The following is a 21,356-nucleotide window of genomic DNA, read 5'->3' as shown; positions in this document are numbered from 1 at the left end:
TGGGGGAGAGAGGCAGAGGGAGAGAATCTTCAAGCAGACTCCCCATGAGGGGCTCTATCCCACCACCCATGAGATCATGACCTGAGCCAAAACCTTAGGATTGAGGGCACCTGGGTAGCTCAATGGGTTAAGCCTCTGCCTTCGGCTTGGGTCATGATCCCAGCGTCCTGGGATCGAGCCGCGTATCGGGCTCTGCTTATTGGGGAGCCTGTGTCCTCCTCTCTCTCTGCCTACCTCCTTGCCTACTTGTGATCTCTCTCTGTCAAATGAATAAATAAAATCTTAAAACAACAACAACACCTTAGGATTGGATGTTTAACTGACTGAGCCACCCAGGGACACCTCCTCTGTGAATCTTGAACCCTGGGCAGGCATGGTGAGGCGGGGTGTGGGGATGGATGACACCATGCAGGAACAATGAGGAGATGGGACCTTTATAGAGAACATTGTGGGAGGGGGAACTGGAGGACTCTGAGAGGACTGACAACTTTGACCTGCTGTGAGCTGTTCACCCATGCAAGGGAGGCTTCGGTGGTCTGTGCTACGGCCCATCATCTCCCCTCCGTGGGGGAAAGGACAGGAACAGGGTCTTCCTGGCTCTCCTGGAGTACCCTGGCCAGGAGGAGGAGAGCCAGCTTTCTGGACCTCACTTTCCTCTGGGCAAATGGAATGACCTCATCTTCTGCCTTCTGTGTTTGCATCAATTTCTGGTGAGTCTTGGCCTGTCCTGGACTGGCTCCCAGGGTAGTTTCTTCCTCTTGTCTATAGGCCCTGCGAGTGCAGCCTGCTGATCTCTCTCTGGGAATCTTCCGCTACCACATTCTCTCCTGGAATGCAGCTTCTCTGCACACCTGCCAGCACAGAGACACATCTTCTCAACAGCTCCCTCCTCTGCTTGCATCTCCAGAGATAGGTCCACAGAAGCCCTTCTCTTTTGATGATTTTCATTACTTTTGAGGGCCTGAATAACCCCTCTGTCTGGAGCAATGACCATAGCCAGGAGGTCATCCGGGGCCACTCTGCTCCTTTCTATCAAGGTGAGACACTCCTTGCCTTCCAGGCAGGGTAGGTCCTGGACAGAGCGAGGAAGAGGCAGAACTGTCACCTGGCCCCAATTCCAGTGGGTCTGCTGTTGTGGTCACCCCTCGTTCCCACTTGGCTAAAGTCCTGTTTCTGCCTCTGTGCTCCTGGCTTATCCCTTACTTCTGCCCTGCCACGGGTTCCAAATTTGGGACACAGAACTTTCTGGAATTTTCCTCCAAACCAACTGTAAACAAAAGGCTGTTTGGTGTGGCGAAACTTTTGCTGAAGGTTTATGTATCATAAGGATACAAATTAAAATTGCATTTTGGATGTGCTTGTTCTCAATGATCCTTCCCACTCCAGAGATTTATCAGTAGTCTGGCTACCTTACAAGGCAGTAAAGGCACTAGCCACTTTGCTGACACCATCCCCCACCCTGTACAGACTACCTTTCAGATGCGTGCTGTCAGGCAGCATAGTTCATCTGTCTTCAGCTCTTAATCCCCAAATCAGTCTTGGCCTTTAATTTAATTTATTTATTTTTAAAGACTTAATTTATTTATTTGACAGAGAGAGACACAGCGAGAGAGGGAACACAAGCAGGGGGAGTGGGAGAGGGAGAAGCAGGCTTCCTGTGGAGCAGGGAGCCTGATGTGGGGGTCCATCCCAGGACCCTGGGATCACGACCTGAGGCGAAGGCAGACGTTTAACGACTGAGCCACCCAGGCGCCCCATGTCTTGGCCCTTTATAAATCTATAACCAGTCAAAACACTCAGTGGAACAAAGCTTTCTCCAAGATATTTTTCTTAAAAGGAAGTTCTGATAACATTACATAGATGTCGGAAATCACTATTCCTGATCCGTATCAACCAAACCCCTTAGTTTTCCTAGGCTTCTTTGTCCCTCCACTCCATTCCTTCATCCTTCACTCCTACTTTTTTTTTAAAAAAGATTTTACATATTCATTCGACAGAGAGAGGAAGAGAGAGCATAAGCCGGGGAGCGGCAGGCAGAGCGAGAGGGAGAAGCAGACTCCCCAGTGAGCATGGAACCCATGGAGGCTCCATCCCAGGACCCCGGGATCAGGACCTGAGCTGAACCAGACACTTAACCAACTGAGCCAGCCAGGCACCCCTTCCACTCCTACTTTCTTTGGTGACACCTCCCCTACCCCTCCCTGCTTTAAGTGAGTCTTCCTTTCCCACCTCCCTCCTTCCCAGTGAGTCTTTGAGAGACCAAGTGGGCAGGACAGTGGGGTGAACTCACTTCCCAGTTCCTTAATTTGCATTTGTGGGATTTCTGTCTGGATCTCCCAGGGGACTGAGCATTTGTGGGCATTTCTTCCAAACTCTGACAAATTTTCAGGATCTCAACTCCAGCTCCTAGTATTGTCTAGCACTTAAGGTACTCACTGAGTATCGTGTAGTCTACCCTCAGTCTTATTCCTTAATGGCTCTATCCATAATTGTAAGGTTAAAATTGCAGGGGTCCAAGGCCACATTGACCTCCTAAATTCCACTCCTCATTCAACAAGAATCTGTTGCCCGTCCAGTCTGTGCCAGGTACCAGCTAAGTAATGCATTATTTACAAAGATGAAAAAAAAATAAGCATGTGGTTTCTTCCCTCTTGGAATCAACACATCAGTGAATCAGAAATTGATCAAATCATCTCAAAGACACACATAAAGTTATTAGTAATGGTCATTACTGCAGCACCATGGAGAGCAGGGACTGGGTATAATGCAGGTGCCTGTCCCCTCAGGGGTGAGGAGTGTTCAGCCAGGAAGTTTTGCTGAGCTGTGTGGGATCCACCTTCTTGAGAATTGTCTCTTCCTTTGGTTTAGGTTTCTAGACACCACCCTCTTTTTTTCCCCCCCTTTGGCCACTTTTCTTGAGCCGTAATAGTTTTTCTTATATACAGATGACAGAAAATAGGGATAATCTGTTCCTTGAAGTCTTGTTGGAATGTGTGTGTGTGTGTGTGTGTGTGTGTGTGTGTGTGTGTGTGTGTATTTTGAGTGTAGGCTTTTCACTGCTGATTTAATTCAGGTTTTCAGTTTCTTCTAGAGTCAGTTTGGTAGGTTTTATTTTGTTGGGAGAGTACTTAACCTGTTTCAGATTTATGGGTGTAAATGTTTAAATCACAACTAGATCTCTAGTTATTTTCCCCTTTTCATTCCTAATATTGTTTATTTATAATTTCCTCATTTTTTCTTGATATATTTGCAAGAAATATATGTAAGTATCAATTGCTTCAAAAAACCACTTTTTGATCTCATTCTGTTTTCTATTATTTCTTGTTTCTGTTTCATTTTATTCTCTGGTGTAATTTTTAAATTATTTCCTTCCTTTTACTTTCTTTGGGTTTATTCTGCCCTTCTAACTTCCTTTTTTAAAAAAGTTTTATTTATTTAAGTAATCTGCCTACCCAATGTGGGGCTCAAACTCATGACCCCAACATCAAGAGTTGTATGCTCTCCCAACTGAGCCAGCCAGGCACCCTCTTTTCTAACTTCTTGAATTGGACACTTAGTTCATTCATTTAAATTTTCCTTTTATAATGTATTCATTTAGGGCTATAAATTTCCCTCTAAGAACTGTTTTGGGTATACTGAAGCAAGATTTTGTGAAAATATGTTATTACTAAATATTGTTATGTTGTTTAAAAATGTGTTGTATTCTCCCCCAGCCCTTATCCTCTCCCTGCCTCCTCAGAGGTAATCCCTGTTTCAGATTAGTGACTATTCTTCCAGAACTTTTCCTTCCTTCCTTCCTTCCTTCCTTCCTTCCTTCCTTCCTCCCTCCCTCCCTCCCTCCCTCCCTCCCTCCCTTCCTTCCTCCCCCTCTCTCTTTCTTTCTTTCTTTCTTTCAGATTTTATTTGTTTGAGAGAGAAAGAGAGAACGTGAGTGAGAGATCACAAGCCATGGGAACAACAGAGCAGAGAGGGAGAAGCAGGCTCCCTGTTGAGATCATGACCTGAGCTGAAGGCTGCCGCTTAACCGACAGAGCCACCCAGGTGCCCCTTCCAGAACTTTTTAAAAACACACAAATAAATTTATACGTGTGTATGTGTTATTAGTTTAGGAATGTTCATGGCCAAAAATGAGGGACGATCCTTTTCCTTTGTTAGTCTGTATGGTAATAATCAGGTTCTTTTTATACAGCAGAGAATGGAAGAGCAAAACCTCTGCTTACAGGGCCCCTGGGTGGGTTAAAGCCTCTGCCTTCGGCTCAGGTCATGATCCCAGGGTCCTGGGATCGAGCCCCGCATCGGGCTCTCTGCTCAGCGGGGAGCCTGCTTCCTTCTCCTCTCTCTGCCTGCCTCTCTACCTACTTGTGATCTCTATCTGTCAAATGAATAATAATAAAAAAAAAATCTTAAAAAAAAAAACCTCTGCTTACAGACATCTATCAGCAAAGAATTAGGTGGATCTTTCCAACAAAGTCTCTTTTCTCTCCTTTTTTTTTTAAAGTCCTTTTTATTTTCTACTTAAAATGTTATTAAGCCATAATCAATTATTTCTTACTCTGATCCCAGCCCCTCTCCTACTGAGAACCCTCTGCTTGAATTTGTCAGAGCAGGGAAGACTCCTTGTCCATCTGGGAGATGGGTGAAAAGCCTCATGTCAGCACGTGGTCATGACTTCTCTCTGGCAAAGGCTTATCTCCTTCTTTTATACCTGAGATCACTGACAATGAGGACATCTAATTTTAACCTTTCCTTTCTCATCTGGGGAATGGTAGGTTACCTCTGTTCTCTAAAAGAAATATTACACAGGCCTATAGTAATTCTCCTAACACAGAACAAGAAATAAAGCCCACAGAACAAATCATGCATTTGTTCTGTCCATTCCTTAGAAAATTATCTCTTAGGGGCACCCGGGTTGCTCAGTCGGTTAGGCATTTCCCTTCAGGTCGTGATCCCAGGATCCTGAGATGGAGCCTGCATTGCCTGCTTCTCCCTCCGACTCTCTGCCCCTTCTTCCGCTCGTAATCACTCTCAAATAAATAAATAAAATCTTAAAAAACTATATCTCTTGGAAGTCAAACATCCCCAAGCCTGGCAATTCCATGTTCTTCTTGCATTACTGTTTTTAGGTCCTTCTTTGTCCAGCTAAAGAAAGGGTTCTTTCTCGGCCTGGCATCTCGGCCTCCTCTCAGAAATCTCCACGAGCCTCAGCACAATTGTCTTTTGAGTTTTGTTTCATTTTTTCATTAAAAAAAAAAAGATTATTTATTTATTTCTTTGACAGACAGAGATCACAATAGGCAGAGAGGCAGGCAGAGAGAGAGAGAGGAGGAGGAGGCAGGCTCCCCGCCGAGCAGAGAGCCCGATGCGGGCCGATCCCAGGACCCTGGGGATCATGACCCGAGCCGAAGGCAGAGGCTTTAACCCACTGAGCCACCCAGGCGCCCCCCTGTTTCATTTTTTTCATAAATGATATATATCCTTCTAGAATTTGCTTTCTGTTTTTTAAATCCAATAACATACCTTGGAGATCGTTTTATGTTATATTTCTGGAACTTCTCATTTTGTTAAATAGACAGTGGATGTACCTAGGCTTTTTAGCCTTTCTCCTGTTCATGAATACTTCAGTTTTTGCCCCCCAACATTTCATTATCACAAATGGTGTCTCATAAACATCTCATATCTCCCCGTGCATGTGGGAGTGTGTCTTTAGAATAAGTCCTGGACACTGGGACCGCTGAGTCATAGGGTATGCGTACTGTTCACTTTAATAGATCCTGGCAAGTTGCCCTCCAAAACAGCTCTACCAACTCACACGCCCACCAGCAGTGGAATGAGGACACATACCTCCTCACATCCTGCCAAATTTCATATTAGCAAACCATTTTTGCAATCTAATTGGGGGAAAATGCTGTCTCATTGTTGTTCCAACGTGTGTTCCTTTGATTGCCAGTGAGGCCGAGCATCTTCCGCCATCCTTCATGACTTGGATCTCCTCTTTCGTGACGTCTTTATCCTCGTGTCACCACCAGTGTTCTAAAGTCCAATTCTGCCTCTTCTCTCCCAAATCCTCTGTGACCCAACCTGCAGGGCCTCTGCCAATCCCGTGGATCCCTTCAGATGTTTGCCCTCTGCCCTAAGGGGCTGAGGAAAGCCTCCTTATGGCAAGGGAGGTCATTCCTGTTTAGGAGACTGCAGACCTGCTCAGAGAGGGTATCCCTGAGCTCATTTGGGAGATGGAAGTTGGGACATGGCTGACCCTTAGACTCTGTTGCTTTAGCACCACAAGCCTCCCTAAGGACTACAGTGGTCCTGAGCCCACACTGAAGGGCTCCTTGGTGCATGTTGACTTTTTTTTTTTTTTTAAAGATTTTATTTATTTGTCAGAGAGAGAGAGCGAGAGAGCGAGTGAGTGCCCACAAGTACAGGGAGCAGCAGGCAGAGAGAGAAGCAGACTCCCTGCTGAGCAAGGAGCCTGATGTGGGACTTGATCTCAGGACCCTGGGATCATGACCTGAGCTGAGGGCAGATGCTTAACTGACTGAACCGCCCAGGTGTCCCTGCATGTTGACTCTTTTAAAGTTGAAATAAATTCAACACATTAATCATTTTATAATGTACAATTCAGTGGTTTTCAGCGTTTTCACAAAGTTGGGCAAATATCACCTCTATCTAATTTGAGAACATTCCCACCTCTCCTAAAAGAAACCTCACACCCCACCCATTACAGTTAGTCCATTTTTTTCCTTCCCCATCTGCCCTCTGCGCCTGCCGCTGCCCCCCCTCCCTTTTCTACCCTCTTCCACTATCCCTTACTGCCTATTCTGAACACTTCAGGTAAATGGAGCCATATAATATGTGGCCATTTGAATCTGGCTTCTTTCATTGTAGTGTAATATCTTCAAGGTTTATCCATGTGCACCTTATGTCATCAGTACTTTGTTTCTTTTTATGGATGAATGATCCATTGATGGATACACCATTTATCTATTGATGGGCGGTTGGGTTGTTTCCTCTTTCGGACTATTATGAATAATGCTGCTATCAACATTCATGTCAAGTTTTGTGTGAACATATGTTGGGTATACACCTATGAGAGGAATTGCTGGGTCATATGGTAACTCTATATTTAACTTCTTGAGGAACTGACAAACTGTTTTCCATAGCAACTGAACTATTTTACATTCCTATCAATGGTACATGAAGATCCCAGAGAACTGCATAGTTACCAACACATGTTAAATTCCATTAAAAAATTATAGCCATCTTAGTTAGAATGAAGGGGTATCTCATTATGGTTTTGAGATGCATTTCTCTAAGACTAATGGTGCTGAACATTTTCTCATGTGCCTACTGGCCATTTTTATGTCTTCTTTGAGAAACATTTATTTCTTTGTCCATGTTTAAATTGGATTATTTGTCTTTTTTTGTTGAGTTGTAAGTAAGAGTTCTTTATTTTTTTAAGGTTTATTTATTTAGGGGTGCCTGGGTGGCTCAGTTGTTAAGTGTCTGCCGTTGGCTCAGGTCCTGGTCCTGGAGTCCTGGGATGGAACCCCGCATCACATCGCATTCCCTGCTCGGTGGGGAGCCTGCTTCTCCCTCTCCCACTCCCCTTGCTTATGTTCGCAGTCTTGCTGCATCTCTCTCTGTCAAATAAATAAATAAAATATTAAGAAAAAAGATTTATTTATTTATTCGAGAGACAGCCTACACGCCAGTTGGGGGAGGGGCAGAGGGAGCTATAATCTCCAGCAGACTCCCTGCTGAGCACGGAGACTGAGGCTGGGCTGGGGCTTGATACAGTGACCCTGAGATCTTGACCTGAGTGGAAACCAAAAGTCAGTCACCCAACCGCTCAACTGCTCAACTGATTGAGCCACCCCAAGTTGTAAGAGTTCTTTATATATTCTGGATATATATTCTGGATACTAGACCCTCATCGGATATATGATTGACAAATATTTTCTCCATTCTATGGGTTGTTTTTTTTTACTTTCTTGACAGTATCCTTGATACATAAAAGCTTTAAATTTTGATGGAGTCCAATATCTTTTGTTGCCATTTTTTTCCTTTTGATTTCGGTGTCATATGAAATTTGTTGTCTATTCCAAGGTCACACAGATTTTTATCTATTTTTAATATTTTTATGATTTTAGCTCTTACATTTATTTTTTTATCGATTTTGAGTTAATTTCTGTGTATGATTTGAGATAGGGGTCCAGCTTCATTCCAGCACCATTTGTTGAAAAGACTATTCTTTCCACATTGAATGGCCTTGGCATCTTTGTTAAAAACCATTGACTATAGATACATGGGTTGGTTTCTGGACTCTTGAATTTATTCCATTGATCTATATGTCTATCTTTATCTCAGTACCACATTGTTTTAACTACTATAGCTTTGTAGTAAGTTTTCAAATCAGGAAGTGTGAGTCCTTCAACTTTTTCTTCTTCTTCGAGATGATTTTGGCTCTTCTATGTCTCTTGCATTTCCATAGGAATTTTATTTTATTTTATTTATTTTTTTTTAATTTATTTATTTGACAGAGAGAAATCACAAGTAGGCAGAGAGGCAGGCAGAGAGAGAGGAGGAAGCAGGCTCCCTGCTGAGCAGAAAGCCCGATGTGGGGCTCGAACCCAGGACCTGGGATCATGACCTGAGCCGAAGGCAGCGGCTTAACCCACTGAGCCACCCAGGCGCCCCTTCCATAGGAATTTTAGAATTAGCTTGTCTGTTTCTGCAAAACGAGGCAGTTGGAATTTTGATTGGGATTGGGTTGCACCTGTACGTGAATTTGGGCGAGTACTGTCATCTTAATAATAGTAAGTCTTCCAATCTATGAACATAGGATATCTTTCCATTTATTTAGGTCTCCTTTAATATCTTTCAATATTTTGTAGTTTTCCATGTACAAGTCTTACCCTTTTTTCATTAAATTTATTCCTAAATATTTTATTCTCTTTTGTACTATTGTAAATGAAATAGTTTTCTTAGTTTCATTTTTGAATTGTTCATTGTTCAGGTAGTGTGTTGACTGTTGAAAGAGGCAGTTGTTTTCCCACAGACTTGGAAAGGGATGCCTTGGGGTGTAGGTGTGTTGCTATCACACCCTGTGGGCCACTGCTTGGGGTTATTTGGAACTTATCTGAAGTCACAGATGGAGAGTTAGATTCTGTGACTCAAAGGGAAACATATCTGACTCATCTTTCCCATACCCCCTTTGGTTCTGAAGGCTTCCTCGACTGGGAGAGGAAGAGGGTGGGTTAGTGGCAGGGGCTTCTGCCTCTCTCACAGTTGCTTCTCCTGACCCTTCTCTCCTTCATGGTTTTTAGGGGCCCCACTGCAGTTATTCTTGAAGAGCAAGGATTGTGGTAACCTTCTCTCTTACCTGCAAATTGGGCCAGAATCTTTCCTCCTTTGGTGAGCATCCTGGCCATAGAGGAATGTTGAGGGTGACAGGCACAGGCAGGGTCCTGGAGTCTTGCGGCAGGGGGAAGCGGTCAGAGGAGTCTTCTGGGGAGGGAGTATGAGGATCAACCAGATGGTGAAAACCTGAGAAGCAGAGGACCAGGCAAGATAGATCTGTGCTGCCCAGGCCATGTCCAAGGCCATCTCTCTGCTTGACTGCTTGCTAGCTGGGCCAGTTACTTAAACTATGAGTCTGTTTCCACTGTAACATGAGGGTGCTGACACTCGCTTCACAGGGTAGATGTGAACAGCTAAGTGTGGTAACATGGGGACACACCCTACACAGGGCTTGACGCAGAAGGTGTTAGTAAATGTTCTTTGGAATATGAGCTGATCCTCAAGGTCCTTTCTTTCTTGGGGTTGAGTGTCACAGAGCTCATAATGGAAGGGAAAGGGGACAGAAATCCTTCAGGAGAGGTATATGGAAAGTATATGGGACAAATCTCTCCTTTACTAGAGCTCAGAGGTAGCAATGGGAGCTTTAACATGGACAATGAGGAGACCCCATTACATTTCACGCCAGAGAAATGAGACAGGCTGGCTAGGGACAGTTGCAAGAAGTAGGTTAATGCAAGTTTGTATCTTTTTATATTTGGGGCACACACACACAAAAGGCTATGCATAGTTACAAGAATTTTAAATATTAGTTTATTAAAGCAATCAGCTTCAAAATCTAATTTTTCTCATGCTTTTTAAGTTTAAATTTCAACTTCTGTTGTTCTATTCTGAATCTAATAAATTTGAAAATCTTACTTATTGCTTTTCTTTAATTTCAGCCTATAGATTTTGTTTGATTATTTATAATACAGTAAAAACAAAGACAATGATCTTCTCTTTTGGGGAGCATGTTTTTTATTGTGGTAAAGTACACCTAACAAAATTTACCATCCTAACCATTAAGTATGCGGTTCAGTGGTATCAAAGACATTCACATGGTTGTGCAACTGTTACCCTCTATTATCCATCCTTTTTTTTCCCCCTAAGATTTTGTTTATTTATTTGACAGAGAGATAGAGAAAACACAAGTAGGCAGAGAGGCAGCAGAGGAAGAGGGAGAAGCAGGCTCTCTGCTAAGCATGGTGCCTGACACAGGGCTTGATCCCAGGACCCTGGGACAATGACCTGACTCGAAGGTCATGACTGAGCCCCTCAGGGCCCCCCATTATCCATCCTTATAACATTTTTCATCTGGTAAAACTGAAACGCTGTATCCCTTAAAAAAAAAAAAAAAAAAGCTCTCCATCTCCCCCTCCCCCAACTTTCAACCCCTGGCAACCACCATTCTCCTTTTTGTATTTGTGATTTTGACCATTCTAAGTACCTCATGTAAGTGGAATGATATGGTATTTGTCTTTTTGTGACCGTATGAAGTTCAACGTGTTTATTTTTTCTTTTATTACCTGTGCCTTTGATGTCATATCTAAGAAATCTTGCCAAGCCAATGTTGTGAAGCTTTCTTCCTGTGTTTTCTTCTAAAAGTGTTATTGTTTTAGGTCTTACATTTAGGTCATTTACCCATTTTGAGTTAATAGGTAACTATTCTTTTGCATGTAGACATCCATTTATCCCAGCACCATTTGTAGAAAAGACTGTTTTTTCCCCATTGAATAGTCTTGGCACCCTTGTCAAAATCATTTCTCTCTCTCTCTCTCTCTCTCTCTCTCTCTCACACACACACACACACACACACACGTTTATTTCCAGGCTATCTATTCTGTTCCATTGGTCTGTATATTTGTGTTCATACTGATAGCTCACTGTTTTATTAACTGTAGCTTTGTAGTAAGTTTTGAAATCAGCAAGTGTGAGTTCTCCAGTTTGTTCTTTTTTTTTTTTTTTAAGATTTTATTTATTTATTTGACAGACAGAGATCACAAGTAAGCAGAGAGACAGGCAGAGAAAGAGGAGGAAGCAGGCTCCCTGCTGAGCAGAGAGCCTGATGCGGGGCTTGATCCCAGGACCTGAGATCATGACCCGAGCCGAGGGCAGAGGCTTTAACCCACTGAGCCACACAGGGGCCCCTCCAGTTTGTTCTTTTTCAAGATTGTTTTTGCCATTTGGGGTCTCTTGAGATTTATATATTTTAGTATGGATTTTTCTATTTCTGCAAAAAATATTAGGATTTTGATAGGGATTGCATCGAATCTGTAGGTCACTTTGGGTAGTATTGACATTTTAACAATATTATGTCTTCCAATCCATGAATAGGAATGTGTTTTCATTTATTTATATCTATAATTTCTTTCAGCAATGTTTTGTAGTTTTCATCCTACAATTCTTTTACCTCCTTGGTTAAGTTAATTCCTAAGTATTATTTTTGAAACTACTGTATATGAAATTGGTTTTGTAACTTTGTTTTCCAGATTGTTCATTGTTTGTGTATAGAAATGCAGGTGACTTTTATGTGTCGGCTTTGTATCCTACTACTTTACTGAATTCATTAGTTCTAATAGTTTTATGTGTGTGCAATTTTTAGGGTTGTCTACATATAAGATCATGTCAGAGAGATAATTTTACATCTTTTTTTTTTTTCCAATTTGGATGCCTTTTATTTCTTTCTCTTGTCTAATTGCTCTGGCTAAAACTTCCAGTACTGTGTTGAATAGAAGTGGTAAAAGTGGGCATTATTAAGGTAATTCCTCATTTTGGAAGAAAAACTTTCAGTCTTTCACCATTGAATACTTTATTTGTGTGGGTTTTTCATATATGGATTTTATTATGTGCAGGTAGTTACCTTCTATTCCTAGTTTTTGGGAGGTTTTTATCATGAAATGGTGTTGATTTTTGTCAAATACTTCTGCATCAATTGGGATGATCATGTGTTTTTTCCCTTTATTCTGTTGACATGGCGTATTACATTGATTGATTTTCATATGTTGCATGATCTTTGCATTTCAGGAATAAATCCCACCAGGGTATGGTGTATAATCCTTTTAATATGCTGATGAATTTTATTTGTTGAGGATTTCTTTGCATCAATGTTCATAAGGGATATTGTTTGTTATTTTTTCTTATAATGTCTTTGTCTGCTTTGGTGTCAGGGTAATCTTGGCCTTATAGAATGAGTTAAGAAGTGTTTTAAAACAAATTTTGAGAAGGATTGGTATGATTTTGTAATGTTTGGTAAAATTCATCAGTGAAGCCATCAGGTCAAGGGCTTTTCTTTGTTGGGAGATTTTGGTTGGGGGGGCATTTTGGATTAGAGATTTAATTTTCTTACTGGTTATAGGCCTCTTCAGATATTCTAGTTCTCCATGATTTAGTTTTGGTAGGTTTTGTGTTTCTAAGGGTTTGTTTCTTTCATCTAGGTAATCCAACTTGTTGATTACAATTGTTCATAGTATTCTCTTATAATTCATTTTTATTTCTGTCAAATAGGCACACAAATACTCCACATTCATTTCTGAGTTTATTCTCTTTTTCTCTTAGTCCATCTAACTAAAAGGTTTGTCTTTTTTTTTGGTCTTTTTGAAGAAGCAAGTTTTGGTTTCATTGATTTTTCTCTATTATTTTTCTATTTTCTATTTAGTTTATCTCTGCTCTAATCTTTGTCATTTCCTCCCCTTTGCTTGCTTTGGGTTTATTTTGTTATTTTTCTAGTTACTTAAGTTGTAAAATTAGGTTGTTGATTTGAGATTTTTCTTATTTTTTTTAAGAGATTTTATTTATTTATTTGAGAGAGATTGAGACACAGAGAGAGAGAGAGAGAGAGCAAGCACAAGCAGTGGGAGTGGCAGGCAGAGGGAGAGGGAGAAGCAGGCTCCCTGGAGGGCAGGGAGCCCAAGTGGGGGTTGGTCCCAGTACCCCATCACAACCTGAGTGGAAGGCAGATGCCTAACTGATGGAGCCATCCAGGGGTTCCTCTTATTTTCTTTTTAATGTGAGTATTTACAGCTATGAATTTACCCCTTATTACCACATTCATTGCATCCCAAGAGTTTTGGTGTGAGCCTTTTGGCTAGAACCATCATCTTCCAGTAGTTTGCCAGAATGACCAATACAAAGGGAAGGAGGAGAGGCAACCGCTATATGTTCTCTAGGCCATTTAGAAAACATGGAGTTGTTCCTTTGGCCACATACATATGAATCTTCAAGAAAGGCGCTATTACAGACATCAAGGAAATGGGCAATGTTCAAAAAGTACTGCCCCACAAATGTTACTATGGCAAAACTAGAAGAATCTCAGGGCTGCCTAGCATGCTATTGGTATTGCTGTAAACAAGCACATTAAGGGTATGATTCTTGCCATGCAAATTAATGTACAAGTTGAGTATATTAAGCACTCTAAGAGCCAAGATAGCTTCCTGAAGCATGTGAAGGAAAATGATCAGAAAAAGAAGGAAGTCAAAGAGAGAGTTACTTGGGTTTAACTGAAGTATTAGCCTGCTCCACCCAGAGAATCACACTTTGTGAGAACCAAGGGAAAGGAGCCTGAGCAGTTGGAGCCTATACCCTATGAATTCATGACATGATAAGTCTAAAAAAAAAAAACAAAACCCCAAAACCCCAAACCCAGAAAACTTTAGACTCTAAAAATGTTTCTAGAAGTGTGATGTTCCCTCCCCTAAAGAAACAGTTAAAACAAAAACAACAAAAAAAGTTTGGTATGTTGTGTTTTTATTCACATTTGTCTCTAAGTATTTTCCTTTTTTATTTTTATTTATTTATTTATTTATTTTTTAAAATCTTTTTCTTTCTTTTTCTTTTTTTTTTTTTAAAGATTTTATTTATTTATTTGACAGAGAGAGATCACAAGTAGGCAGAGAGGCAGGCAGAGAGAGAGGAAGGGAAGCAGGCTTCCTGCTGAGCAGAGAGCCCAATGTGGGACTTGATCCCAGGACCCTGAGATCATGACCTGAGCCGAAGGCAGCAGCTTAACCCACTGAGCCACCCAGGCGCCCCGTATTTTCCTTTTTTAAAAGATTTATATTTCTCAGAGTCTACAGTCTCTTATGGAGGGCATGTGCTGCATGGAGCCCTGGGTGTGTACATAAACAATGAATTTTGGAACACTGAAAAAAAGTAAAATAAAATTTACCAAAAAAAAGATCTATATTTATTTTAGAGAGAGAGAGAGAGAGAGAACAAGCAGGAGCAGGAACAGAGGGAGAGTAAGCCTCAAGCAGACTCCGCATGAGCACAGAGCCCTGTGTGGGGCTCCATCCTAGGACCCTGAGATCATGACCTGAGCTGAAACCAAGAGTTGACAGTTAACCAACTGAGCCACCCAGATGCCCCTCTAAGTATTTTCTAATTGCCCTTGTGATTTCTTCTTTGGTCTATTTGTTGTTTAATAATGTATTATTTAATTTCCATAATTTCGTGAATTTTCCAGTTTTCCTTTTTATTATTATTTTTTTTAATTTTTTTTTATTTTAAAGATTTTATTTATTTGTCAGGGACAGAGGGAGAGCGAGCGAGCGAGCACAGGCAGACAGAGAGGCAGGCAGAGGCAGAGGGAGAAGCAGGCTCCCTGCCGAGCAAGGAGCCCGATGTGGGACTTGATCCCAGGACCCTGGGATCATGACCTGAGCCGAAGGCAGCCGCTTAACCAACTGAGCCACCCAGGCGTCCCAGTTTTCCTTTTTAAATTAATTTTTAACTTCATCCTATTATAGTCAGAGAAGATAATTTGTATAATATCTACCATTTTTCTTAAGATTTATTTATTTATTTTAGAGGGGGAGAGAGAGAGTGGTGGAATGTGATAAAGGGAGAGAGAGAGAGAGTCCCAAACAGACTCCATGCTTCGTGTGGAGCCCAACATGGGGCTGGATCTCATGACCCTGAGATCGCAACCTGAGCTGAAAACAGGAAGTCAGTTGCTTAACTGACTGGGTCGCACAGGCACCCCAGTATGATATTTACCTTTTAAAATCAATTGAGACTTAGTCTGCAGCCTAACATATGGTCTATCCTGGAAAATGTTCCATGTACACTTGAGAAGAATATGTATGCTGTTTTTGTTGGGAAGGGTGTTTTGTACATGTCTGTTAGTTCTAGTTGGTTTATTGTGTTGTGTAAGTCCTCTATTTCTTTACTTTTCTGTCTATTTTTTCTACCCATTATTATGAGTGGGATATTGAAATCTCCAGCTATCATCATAGAACTATCTATTTTTCCCTTCAATTGTGCCAGTTATATATATATATTAGTAGGCTCCATGGAGCCTAGTATGGGGCTTGAACTCACAGCCCTGAGATTGAGACCTGAGGTGAGATCAAGAGTTGGATGTTCAACTGACTGAGTCATCAAGGCATTTCATCTCCTTGTGGTATTGAACTTTTTATTAATATATAGTGTCTTTTGTAAACTTTTTTGATTTAAAGTCTATTTTGTCTGATATTAGTGTAGCCATCCTAGCTCTCTTTTGGTTACTATTTGCATGGAATTTCTTTTTCTGTTCTTTTACTTTCTATCTGTTTCTGTCTTTGGATATCAAGTGATTCTGTTATAGACAGCATATAGTTGGATCATGTGTTTTTAGCCATTCTACCAATTTCTGTTTTATGTTCAGCGACTTTAATCCACTTACTTTTTTAAAAAAGATTTTAAAATTTTTATTTATCTGAGAGAGAGAGAGGTCACAAGTAGGCAGAGAGGCAGGCAGAGAAAGAGGGGGAATCAGGCTCCCTGCTGAGCAGAGAGCCCAATGTGGGCCTCAATCTCAGGACCCTGAGATCACGACCTGAGAGGAAGGCAGAGGCTTAACCCACTGAGCCACCCAGGCACCCAATCCATTTACTTTTTTTTTTTTCCTAAAGATTTTATTTATTTATTTGACAGAGATCACAAGTAGGCAGAGAGGCAGGCAGAGAGAGAGAGGGAAGCAGGCTCCCTGCTGAGCAGAGAGCCCAACATGGGGCTTGATCCCAGGACCCTGGGATCATAACCTGAGCCGAAGGCAGAGGCTTTAACCCACTGAGCCACCCAGGTGCCCCTCCATTTACTTTTTTTTTTTTTTAAAAGATTTTATTTATTTATTTGAGAGAGAATGAGTGAGAGAGAGCATGAGAGAGGAGAAGGTCAGAGGGAGAAGCAGACTCCCCAAGGATCTTGGAGCCCCATGTGGGACTCGATCCTGGAAGTCCGGGATCATGACCTGAGCTGAAGGCAGTTGCTCAACCAACTGAGCCACTCAGGCGCCCCTCCATTTACTTTTTAAAGTAATTACTGATAAGAAGGATGTACTTTTGTCATTGTGCTATATTTTTTTTATATGTGTTGTAGATTTTTTTGTCCCTCAATTCATGCATTTCTGTCTTCTTTTGTACTTAATTGATTCTTTGTAGTGAAATATTTAGGGAAATAATGAAATATTACAGTGAAATTTGGGGCATACATTTAAGATCCTGAAGTTATAATACTTTCATTTGAACCTATACTGACTTAAAGATGCACAAAAACTCTGCTCTTTGATAGTTCATCTCCATCCCCTTTCAGTTGTTGATGTCACAGAATTACATTTTATACATTGTGTGCCCCAAAACATAAACTAATAATTCTTTTAAATGCATTACTTTCTTATATTATGGAGAAAACAAGATTTGGAGTCATAAACAATAAGTTAGAGTGATACTTGCTTTTCCACTAATATTTTTTTTCTTTAAATATATTAATCTCTTAAATCATATAGAAAACAAAAAGTGAAGCTACAAACCACTCTCATCATTATACTAGCTTTTATAATTGGCCATGTATTTACCTTTATTGAGATTTTTATTTTCCATTCAGTTTTGAGTTACTGTCTAGTGTCCTTTCATTTCACCTTGCTGGACTCCCTGTCTTTCCAGGCAGGTCTAGTGGTCTTGAACCCCCTCAGCTTTTGTTTACCTAAGAATGTCTTAATTTGTCTCTCATGTTTGAAGGATAGTTTTGCTGGATATAGTATTCTTAGTCAATTTTTTTTTTCTTTTAGCTCTTGGAATGTATTGGCCCACTGTCTTCTGACCTCCAAAGTTTCTGATGAGAAATCTGCTAATAGGGCGCCTGGGTGGCTCAGTTGGTTAAGCGACTGCCTTCAGCTCAGGTCATGATCCTGGAGTCCCGGGATCGAGTCCCGCATCAGGCTCCCAGCTCCACGGTGAGTCTGCTTCACCCTCTCACCTTCTCCTCGCTCATGCTCTCTCCCACTGTCTCTCTCTCTCAAATAAATAAAATATTAAAAAAAAAAAAGAAATCTGCTAATAATCTCATTGAGCATCCCCTGTATGGGATGAGTCCCTTCTCTCTTGCTGCTTTCAAGATTCTCTTCATTTTTTACCCTTTGAAAGTTTGATTATATGTGTCCCAGTATGATTCTCTTTGAATTTATCTTACTTGGAGTTCACTGAGCTTCTTTGATGTCTTTCATCAGATTTGGGAAGTTTTCAGCCATTATTTCTTCAAATATTTTCTCTGCCCCTTCCTCTCTCCCCTCAGCCTCCTGGACCCCCTTGATGCATATGTTGATCCTCTTGATGATGTCCCACGGTCCCCATTGGCCCTGTTTACTTTTCTTATTTCTTTTTTCCTATTCCTCAGACTTGATAGTTTTCATCATTTTATCTTCAAGTTCACTGATTCTTTTTTCTGCCTGCTCACATCTGTCTTGAATCCCTCTAGTGAAATTCTCATTTCAATTATTATATTTTTCAGCTCCAGAGTTTCTTCTTGGTTTCTTTTCAAGTTTTCTATGTCTTTATTGACATTTCCATTTTATTCAACACCATATTTTCTTTTCTCTTTTTTTCTTTTTTAAGATTTTATTTATTTGAGAGAGCAAGATAGAGAGAGCAAGAGAGCACAATCAGGATGAGGGGCAGAGGGAAGAGCAGGCTTTCTGTTGAGCAGGGAGCCTGATGTGGGAATCAATCTCAGGACTTTGGGATCATGACTGGAGCTGAAGGCAGATTATTAACCAACTGAACCACCCAGGTGTCCCATATTTTCTTTTTTTAAAGAAATATTTTATTAGAGAGAGAGAGCATGCACCAGAGAAAGTACATGAGCAGTGGGGAGGAGCAGAGGAAGAAGGAGAAGAAGGCTCCCCACTAAGCAGGGATATTGATGTGGTGCTCAATCCCAGAACCTGAGCCAAAGGCAGATGCTTAACTGACTGAGCCACCCAGGTGCCCCTCAACACCATATTTTCTTGCCTTTCTCCACATCTTCCTTTAGTTCTTTGATCATTTTTAAGACAGACTGTTTTAAAGTCTCTGTCTAATATATGTGCTATTAGGATTGTTTCAGGGACAGTTTCTGTTGATGTGTTTATTTCCTTTGAATGGGGTATATTTTCCTACATCCTTGTGATTTTTTTGTTGAACACTGGGCATTTGAATCTAATAATGTGGTAACTGTGGAGATCAGATTTCCCCCCTTCCTCAGGGTCTGTTTGTTTTGTTATTGTTATTTTTTCTGTTATTATTATTATTTTTTTTAAGATTCTACTTATTTATTTGACAGACAGAGATCACAAGTAGGCAGAGAGAGAGGGCGGGGAGAAGCAGACTTCCTGCTGAGCAGAGAGCCTGATGTAGGGCTCGATCCCAGGACCCTGGGATCATGACCTGAGCTGAAGGCAGAGGCTTTAACCCACTGAACCACGCAGGCGACCCTTTTTTTTTTTTTTCCTGTTTTTTGTTTTGTTTTGTTTTCGTTGTTGTTGGTTCTCTCCATACTGAATATCAGCCTGAAGTATAAATTTAAAAGTTTTCTCAGGTCTTTTCTGGGTCTTTCCTGGGCATACATTGTCACTTTCTAGTTTTCCCCATATATGCAGTTGTTTTTGAATGTCCTATTTGTTATTGTCTGGCTCCTGCAGGGGAAAGAGTAAATAAATGAAGAGTCGGGGAAGGGCAGTTGTCCTAGCACCCCAAGCCGACCTTAACAGCATCATGGCTGCTGCCTTGATTCTGCCTTTCTCCCTTTCCAATCTCATACATCTCTCTTGTGGCCAATCTTAACCTTGAACTGTTTGAAAACTGTGGCTTCATCTCTGCAAAGCTGATGTGGTACCAAGCCACCCTGTTAATTCCAAACCTTCCTGTGGTTAAAAGGACGTCTCTCTGCTTCAGGGAGCAGTTTTCCTAGCTCGTGTGGACAGTGTATGATCATGATCTGTAATTACCCTCTCAAGAAAGCTGAAGTTGTCTATTTGCCTGAGATTTGAGGTTAGGATGCCCCACCTGTACCCACAAACATCTGTCTAAGTGGGTCTCCTTAACTGAGTGTGCTAAGTTCCCTTACGTGTTTTAAACTCCATTTATAAATTTAATATTTTGATTTTATCTAAGTTCATACTCTTCTGATGGGTTTAGATTTGAGCTTGCCTTCTGTATCCAAATTGCAGCCTCACTATAGAATACATGGCAGTCTGGGATCCCCACTCAAGCTGCAGCTACTCTTGGTAACTCTTGCCTTTGGCCTAATGACTGTTGATCCTTTCCTTATTCTTGTCTGAGTGGGTCACAACTATAGAGATGTTCCAATGACATCCTATGTCATTGTGCTCCCAACCTGGAAATCATACTGAGGATTCCGAACACTGGGTAAGGACCCTGCAAAATCCCAGGAGTGACTCCAAGGCGTGGAGAGAAGTGTGTGCACTATGTATACCCAGGATCAGGATCATCATAATTCATATTACACATCCAGGGTAGAGCCAGGGAGGAATGTAGGGTTCAAGGCCACCTCCAGGAAAAGGGCTGAAGCCAGCAACAACCACATGCAAACTTTTCAGAAAGAGCAGTGAGGCCCCCTGTGGGACACTGGGTGTGGGTGAAAAGACTTTGTGGACCAGTTGTATAACCAGGAATTTAATGCTTAGTGCCTGGGGGACTCTGCTCTTGAGTCCTACGCTCAGATTTGAGCGGAGGCAGGATGCTTGTTGTTCTGTCTGGGCGTTGGGTGCCACCTTGTGGTGGAGTAATGATCCTGGGCTTCGGAGAGTCCCATGCCCTCACAGGAACCCCATTTTCTGGCTCCAAGGCCATTACTGCTAAAACATAAGGACAGAGGTGCCAGTCACCTGACCTCTCCCCAAAGCTTTTCTGTGTTTGAGGAGCAGGCTGGGTTTCAGCGAGTCCTAGGGATTTGCGGAAGCTCCCAAGTGAAGTCAACTGATATGAAGGGAGGGACTTAGTCCCAAAGACTCCAGTCTGTAGCTGTTGAGGATTCTGTCTTATTTTAATATAACTCCAAAGAATGTGCCAGAACATTATCTGATCTTAAAAGCCCCTGTACTTTCCAGCTTATTTTAGCCCAGGCTGTAGACCAGTGGCTCTTACTTAGCTCTTTTCAGGTCAAGGGGCTCCCCTGAGGTTCCAAGAAAGATGTGGATTTTCCTCCAGAAAATGCACAAGCATACGATATTGTGAATAGAATTTCAGGGAGTTAGTGAACTCTTCGGGGATCCAGGGATGCCTATAGTTTGTAAAAGCCCCTACCCTAGATTCCTGCTTCTGTTAGTGTTTCAGAGGCTTGATGCTCTCACATATGTTAGCTGTCCTTCTGAGGAGATTGGCAGTGTCCACATAAATACGAGACATCTGGAGATGGAGAAAGGACACGGTAGAACTTCTTTTACCATGGGAAGAAGTAGCATCATTAGCTTCAAGATGTATAAGGAGCTGCCTTGTGTTGAGAAACAGATGTTCCTTTTGTGAAAGTGTCTGAGAAAGACAAATAATAAAAATAGGTGACTCACGTGATAAGGCGGAAAGCAAGTCATTCTTTGGAAGGGTTTCCTAAAGCAAGTGTTAGACTCTATTTCAGACAGTTTGAAATGTCTCTGAAGGACTTCCAGAGGAAAGGCAAAATATTTAAGAGATTCAGAAACTCACACTGGCCTGCTTCTAGAATAAAACTTAACATACTGATCCATGATCCTTTAAGGCACATCTTTTTTTTTT

General features: G+C 41.5%; 1 protein-coding gene and 1 pseudogene across 3 annotated transcripts in view; both read left to right on the top strand.

The window, feature by feature from the left end:
• VAMP1 (vesicle associated membrane protein 1) overlaps positions 1-21,356 on the top strand; it is a 77,778-nt gene that overhangs the window by 23,119 nt on the left and 33,303 nt on the right. Inside the window, exon 5 of one of the 3 annotated variants that reach the window (XM_047743147.1) lies at positions 769-1,299. The exons of the other annotated variants lie outside the window; for them this stretch is intronic. Within the exon in view, the coding sequence (XP_047599103.1) occupies positions 769-791 (23 nt within the window). The 3' untranslated portion in view covers positions 792-1,299. Of the gene's footprint in view, positions 1-768; positions 1,300-21,356 lie in introns of those variants that run through there. 3 annotated transcript variants of the gene reach the window in all.
• On the top strand, positions 13,450-13,961 carry LOC125107764 (60S ribosomal protein L21-like; annotated as a pseudogene).

This window comes from Lutra lutra, chromosome 8 (genome assembly GCF_902655055.1).
Source record: "Lutra lutra chromosome 8, mLutLut1.2, whole genome shotgun sequence".
Taxonomy (NCBI): Eukaryota; Metazoa; Chordata; class Mammalia; order Carnivora; family Mustelidae; genus Lutra; species Lutra lutra.
This window is presented reverse-complemented; position numbering and strand designations above follow the sequence as displayed.